Here is a 6779-nt window from a genome sequence, read left to right as displayed (position 1 = left end):
ACTTGGAGGTTGTGGTCTCTGTTACTTACTTATCTCCCAAGAAAATCAACTACCAGCTAGGTTTGCTGATATGCTTTACCCAACCGGTGGGTGCATATCTGACTATATATCTTTCAAATATCTTTTTTATCAATATCTTTCTCAAATATCTTAGTAAATAAAATGAGTCTATTTTGCTTTCTTGTTCTTTTCCAATTTGTATCACGAGACTACCAAAAGGTTTGTTAATAGAAAAATATGCATTTTTATAAAACTGAACATTTCATAATCTGTTGTAAATTTTATATCGCCCACAAAACCCTATTACTTTTTTTTGGAGGTTGTGGTCTTTGTTACTTACTTCTCTTCCGAGAAAATCAACCACCGGCTAGGTTTGCTGATAAATTGCACACTATACCCAACCGGTGGGTGCGTCATGACTCATGAAACGAGTCTGTTGCTGGGTTGACTCGAGTGATCTTCCTTATATCTAGCGCCATTGATGAAAAAAACAAAGACTCTCTCTAGATAGTAAAGAAAAGATTTACAATTCTTGGATAAACCTTAAGAATTCATAAGCTCCATTTTGATATAACGCTAGATTCATGTTTCCGGCAAAAAAGAATTCTAGTAGTTTATGTACCAATAACTACTATAACAAATGGAGTACTAGAATATGAATTTGACGTAAGATTCAAACCAGCTTTCTTATCAGCATGTGGATGTATGCTTGGAAAGAGTTTTTTTTTTTGCCAAATGCTTGGAAAGACTTTTTTCTAAGTTATGTAGTTCATTCAGAAATTTAGATGGTTTAGTATCAATCTAGATTCAAACTTAACTTTACACAATTTGCAGTTTAAGACCACTAATCCTCCAAAATTTAGCAAAAAAAACGGGAAATCGGCCAGAAAAATCACGAACTTTGTATGAATTGCCAAAATAAACCTGTAGTCGAGCCTCGCCAATAAATCACTGAACTTTCATTGACTTTTTCAGTTTATTAAGAAAATTACGATTGACTGACCAAATTAGCACACCGTTAACAGAGAGTTATGATAGTGTTAACTCACCGTTAATTATTGTCGTTTAACGAAATGACGTCGTTTCATGTAGATCTTTGTTAAGACAAAACCTCAAAACGACGTCGTTTAGTATAATTAAAATTGTTTTTGGTTAGGCTCGAACCCATGCCCTCGGGGTTATAGGTAGAGGTTTTTGTCATTGGGCTGGTGAACTTTTTGGAATACTACTCTACTTATTTCTCTTTATTGATTAAACGATCTGGATGTTTTGTTTAAGACAAAATCTCAAGACGACATCGTTTTATTTAATTAAAAGGATTTCGATTTTAAAAAATTTCTATTTAAATCTTCCAAAATCTTTATTTTTTCTTTAAATTTCGATTTTTTTTTAAAAAAAAATGTTTTTTAAGCTAGATTTTGAAAAAAACAATTAAAAAAAATTGAAAACTTTGGAAGATTTTTATTTTTTTAAAGAAAAAAGAATTATTTTTTTCTTCAAAATAAAAATCTTCCACAATTTTCATTTTAAAAAAAAAAATCGATTTAAATCTTCCCAAATTTTCATTTTTTAAAAAAAAAAAATTGATTTCCTAAAAAAAAATAAAAGTCTTCCAAAGTTTTCAATGTTTTTTAAAAAAAATTCGATTTAAATCTTCCCAAATTTTCATTTAAAAAAAAATCTATTTTTTTAAAAATATATCTATTTTTAAAGCTAGATTTTGAATTTTTTTTTAAAAAAATTGAAAACTTTTTAAGATTTTTATTTTCTTAAATAAAAAATAAAATTTTATTTTTCGAAGCCAATATAAAGAACTTTGTTCGTCAATCTATTGTAAAGTCCACTAGCTCAGTGGCAAAAACATGTTCCATTAAACACCAGTTCATGGGTTTGATCCTCAATGGAAGCACATTTTTTTAATAACATTTCTAATTGAAACTAAGTCGTTTCATTTCTTTGTCTAACGACGTTTTAACGTCATCTAAATTATCTGTGTTATCTCTATTAACGGTATGCTAATCTGGTAAGTCAATCGTAACGTTCTTAATAAACTGAAAAAGTCAATGAAAGTTCAGGATTTTATTGGCCAGCCAATATGTCCAGATTTGTTTTGGCAATTCCTGCAAAGTTCGTGTTTTTTTTGGCCGATTTCCCCAAAAAAAACCCACTATATCTTTTTTTTTTAATTAAAATCACTATATTATTTTTTGGTTAAAACATCAGAGCTTGTCAAGATATTTAGACAACTCAACCTTTTCAAATCAGCATTTAAGTTACATGTTTTTTTTAAAAGTCGTGAAGAAGCCTTATATTTATCGCAATAAGGTTTCTTTTTTTTTTTGGTCAAACAACAATTCCATTAACTTAAAGTCTCAGTCTCCATTAGAGGAGGAAATACAAAGTAGAAAGGCACAACTTGCCATATTACAACCACCAGAAAACACAAAAGATACATGTGAATCCTCAAAAGATAAGATAAGGGATCGAATAGCCAATAAGATCCAATGAACATCAAAAGACCAACTCTCTGAAAGGAGGCAACTGAGTTCATGGCAGTCTGACTTGCAAACCAGCTTAGAAACGCCCAAAAGGGCTAGACACTCTGCAACTAAGAGCATCTCCAACCCTACTCTATTTTCTACTCCAAACATCATTTTAGAGTAAAATCCTCTCCAACCCCACTCCATTTTCAACTCCAAAATGGAGTAATGGCTAGGGTTACTCTATTTATGGAGTAATCTTACACATTACTCCATTTTGGAGTTAGAACTTTTTTTTTATTTATAAAATGGTCCTTTAAATCTTTAATGTTCTTATTTCTTACTTAAATAATATTTTAAAATGAAAAAATAACATGAAAAATAAGATATTTTATTATTTAATAATTTGACATAAAATGCATAACATAATTAAACAACATAAATAATATAAAATAAAAATAACATAAAATAAGTGATTTAATGTCCGGCTTCAAAATTTGCTTGCTCGATTTAGGAATATCAAAAATAAAGAAACTCATTTTTTAATTACGAAATGCATTAGTTGATCATTTGTGGAAAGAATATTCTAATACTTATTATTGAACCAACTTATATATTATGTTTTATTCTATTTTTATGATTTTTTGTACCTTTTAATAATAAATATTTAATTTAAATAAATTATATTTTAAGGCATTTTTGCAAACATAAAATAGTTGGGGTTAATTGGTAAACTTTTATAAGTATAAGATATTACTAACAATTATTAACTATTTTTAAAATAAAAAATGGAGTAATACATTGGAGTAAAACCTTACTCCATTTTGGAGTTGCATCATTTTGGAGTAATACATTGGAGATGCTCTAAGGCAGTGAGGTCATGATACCAGGACAATGAGCAACCAAGTCTTCGTGAGACCAAACAAATCTGATGCACTGTAAGGAAGCAAATACTGTTGCTTTTCTTTCCAAATTGCCACCAATGGTTAGAAAGCAAAACATAGACCTCCACAGTTAAAACACAGATATATAAAACCCTGCATACTGCAAAATAGGAATGAGCCAAGGCAAAATAATTGCTACTGAAGAACTTGAGAACAGAGAAATGAAATCCCAAACCAAACAAGGCTATGACTTCATTCTCAATGAGACTTTGCCAACTCTCCAAACATCTTGACAAGTGAACTATGAAACTTAGGACAATGAGCAACCAAGAGATGGAAGCAAAAGCACAAGACACAGATTCACAATTCCAACCAGAAACTATATCATTTTTTATATCAAAAACCACTATATAAACACAGATCTGAGAAACTTGAGGCCAGTAGATTAAGAGACCAAAATCGAACCTGACAGAGTTATAACAAGCCGGATAGAATCCGGAATTGAGACTGCATACTGCAGTAGAGGAATCATAGAAAACCACAAGAACGAACATCACCGAAACTGATAGAGTCACTAAACGGACAGACAATATAATCACTGTAGAGTCAAAGAAGCCGCACAGGAACAAAGACAGATCCGATGGGTGGGGAGGAACGAAAAGACGTGAGGAAAGCACTCGACTGGGAGATCTATGAGAAACACGAGCGGCGGTGGTTCAGGAGGCGAGGAAGGAGAAACGGCGCAAAGGGACAAGGAATCAGCAGAGCCATGGAAGAAAGGAAGAGGAGAGAGGAAGAGGAATGTTCTCGTCGGTGGGCGAGAGGCCACACCAACGGCGACAGAGATGGTTCACAGGAAAACCCTAATCGGGTTGAGAGAGAAAAGCAATTTCAATCGAGTTTAGTTGTGTTTTTTCGCAATAAGGTTTCTTAAACTACATATAGATAAACCAAACAGACCAGTCTGTTTCAAAGTAACGCTCCTGGAACTGGAACATGTGCAGCGTTATATAATATAACTATTTTTGGTATTCTTTTAAAAAATAATTGTTGCTTCAGAAAGAAAAGTTACATGCATGCATGCAGCTTTAAATACGTGATGCAATTATTTCCAAACCATATTCAAACAAAGCAATAAAAGTGTCCATCTCACTCTTCCTCAGACACAAGCCGATCTCAGCGCCACCGGTCTCATCCCTCCTCTCCCACATCGAAAACGCTGGATACCGGTCAATGGACACAATCTCATGGTTAACCGGTTTTCCCCACCCGAAATCCGCCCGGTATAACCCCATCCGGGTCGACCCAGAGACGGACTCAACATGAGTATCCGGTTTCACTTGCTTCATTCCATCAATGAAGGACTCCCAAAGTGCTTCAACTCCTCTTGAACCCAAACCTTTGACTGAGTCGCTAAGAATCTCCACAGCGTTAATAAAACCATCTCTTCCCAGTAACTTCTTTGCTTTGTAGCCAATGCAACTGATAAGGACCACACAGTTCCCCAAGTACTTCTCAGGGACTTGTGGATCTAACCGGTTCCTAAAATCAGCTGCGTACATGAAAAGCAATGGTTTCTCTTTGTTACCTCCACGCGCCTTCACTAGGCAGCTCCAGACATAGGCGTTAACTATAACGAACGTTGATAAATGAAGCTTAGACATAGAGCGAGTTGACTCTCGCATGGCTCGCTCTTTGAGTTTCTCGACTTTCTCCTTAGTCATCTCGAGTGTTATACGGACAAGATCAGAACATATCTCTCCCAATGGAGGCGGCTTCATGGTTCTCTTGCCATCTTTTTCATCTATAAAGTATGACATGCATTCCAAAATCTTGGATTCAAGACTGGGCCGAACATTGATGAGAGTACGATCTATTATTGGAATAAAGTCACTAGGTAAAGTCATTTTTAGTGACTTACAAATGTGAGCCCATGCTTTGATAAACATTATAGATCCTACACCGTCCTTCAAAACATGATGTTCTGCTAGGCCGATGCAAAACCCTTGGTTTGGAAACAATGTGACTTGCAGAGAATATAGAGATGCGGAGTCAGACGAAACCGATAACTCCGGCACCAAGAGGCGTAACTCCGTCTGGGGACGTAGCCCCTTACCCGAAACAAAGAGAAAATCAGCGTTGGACTCAGCCACCGTTAGCGAGACAGTGTCGTGTCCGTAGACAACAACTTGAGGCTTAGGATCTTGTAGGTTCCACTTGAGGTGGCCAGCCAACGGGATGTAGTGACGGAGGACGAAGGAGAGAGAGCGCTCGAGCTTAGGGAGAATCACGGAGTGAAAAAACTCAGGAGATGACTCTGGGAGTTTGTAGAAGATGACTTGCTGAGTAGGATGTGATCTTACCCACCCCAAGTCATAAAAGGTGAGTGGGAGAATGAGTGGGTCGGCAGAGTCGCGGGACGAATCAGTTGCGGGGCTGACTCGGGTGATCTTGATTACTTTTAGCTCCATTGTTGAAGATGATACACCGAAGTTGGATGTTGATGAACTCTAGTTCTATGTAAGGAGATAGAGCTTTCATCAAATTGCAAACGTAGTTTGACTTTTTTTCATAATAGATGGTTCAAATTATTATATTACTTGAAGTCAAACCTTAAACTGGGATACCTATGTGGTAACGTGAAATAACAGCTGTTGTCATGTGAAGATTACTTCCGTCTACAAAGGTATTTTATTTTGGATATGTTTCCGTGAAACTTAGAAACCTGCAACTATAAACTCATATAATATATATACACACCAATATATTTTTATATTGTATAATGAAGTTATTCTAGAATATAATAAAATGTAGAGGAATGCTATTATTTTACTTTATATTTAAAGTAAAAGATAACACCTTTTATATTTCATTCTATTATAGAATAATTCTATTATCAAGTAAAAAAAAAGTTCTATTATCAAGTAAACTATTAGAGTAAATCCAACTCTATGGTATAGTTATTTTATTTTATAGTAAAATATAGAAAAAGTTATAGAAAACCACAGGAGATGGTCTAAGTAAGACTTTAGAGCATCTCCAATGTATTACTGCAAATTTTACTCCAAAATGATGCAACTCCAAAATAGAGTAAGGTTTTACTCCAATGTATTACTCCAAAATAGTTAATAATTGTTAGTAATATCTTATACTTATAAAAGTTTACCAAATAACCCCAACTATTTTATATTTGCAAAAATGCCTTAAAATATAATTTATTTAAATTAAGTATTTATTATTAAAAGGTACAAGAAATCATAAAAATATAATAAATCATAATATATAAGTTGGTTCGATAATAATCATTAGAATATTCTTCCCACAAATGATCAATTAATGCATTTCGTAATGAAAAAACGAGCTTCTTTATCTTTGATATTCCTAAATCAAGCAAGAAAATTTTGAACTCGGATAT

The 6779-nt window shown here is 33.9% G+C and overlaps 1 protein-coding gene across 1 annotated transcript; it reads right to left on the bottom strand.

Moving 5' to 3' along the window:
• Nucleotides 1–4452: 4452 nt before the first annotated feature.
• Nucleotides 4453–5838, bottom strand: LOC108825282 (BAHD acyltransferase At3g29680-like). Its single transcript, XM_018598591.2, has one exon. It carries the CDS (start codon nt 5833–5835, stop codon nt 4453–4455), a length of 1383 nt encoding a protein of 460 aa, XP_018454093.2. The 5' UTR covers nt 5836–5838.
• Nucleotides 5839–6779: the final 941 nt, after the last annotated feature.

Source organism: Raphanus sativus, chromosome 9 (assembly GCF_000801105.2).
Source record: "Raphanus sativus cultivar WK10039 chromosome 9, ASM80110v3, whole genome shotgun sequence".
Classification (NCBI taxonomy): domain Eukaryota; kingdom Viridiplantae; phylum Streptophyta; class Magnoliopsida; order Brassicales; family Brassicaceae; genus Raphanus; species Raphanus sativus.
This window is presented reverse-complemented; position numbering and strand designations above follow the sequence as displayed.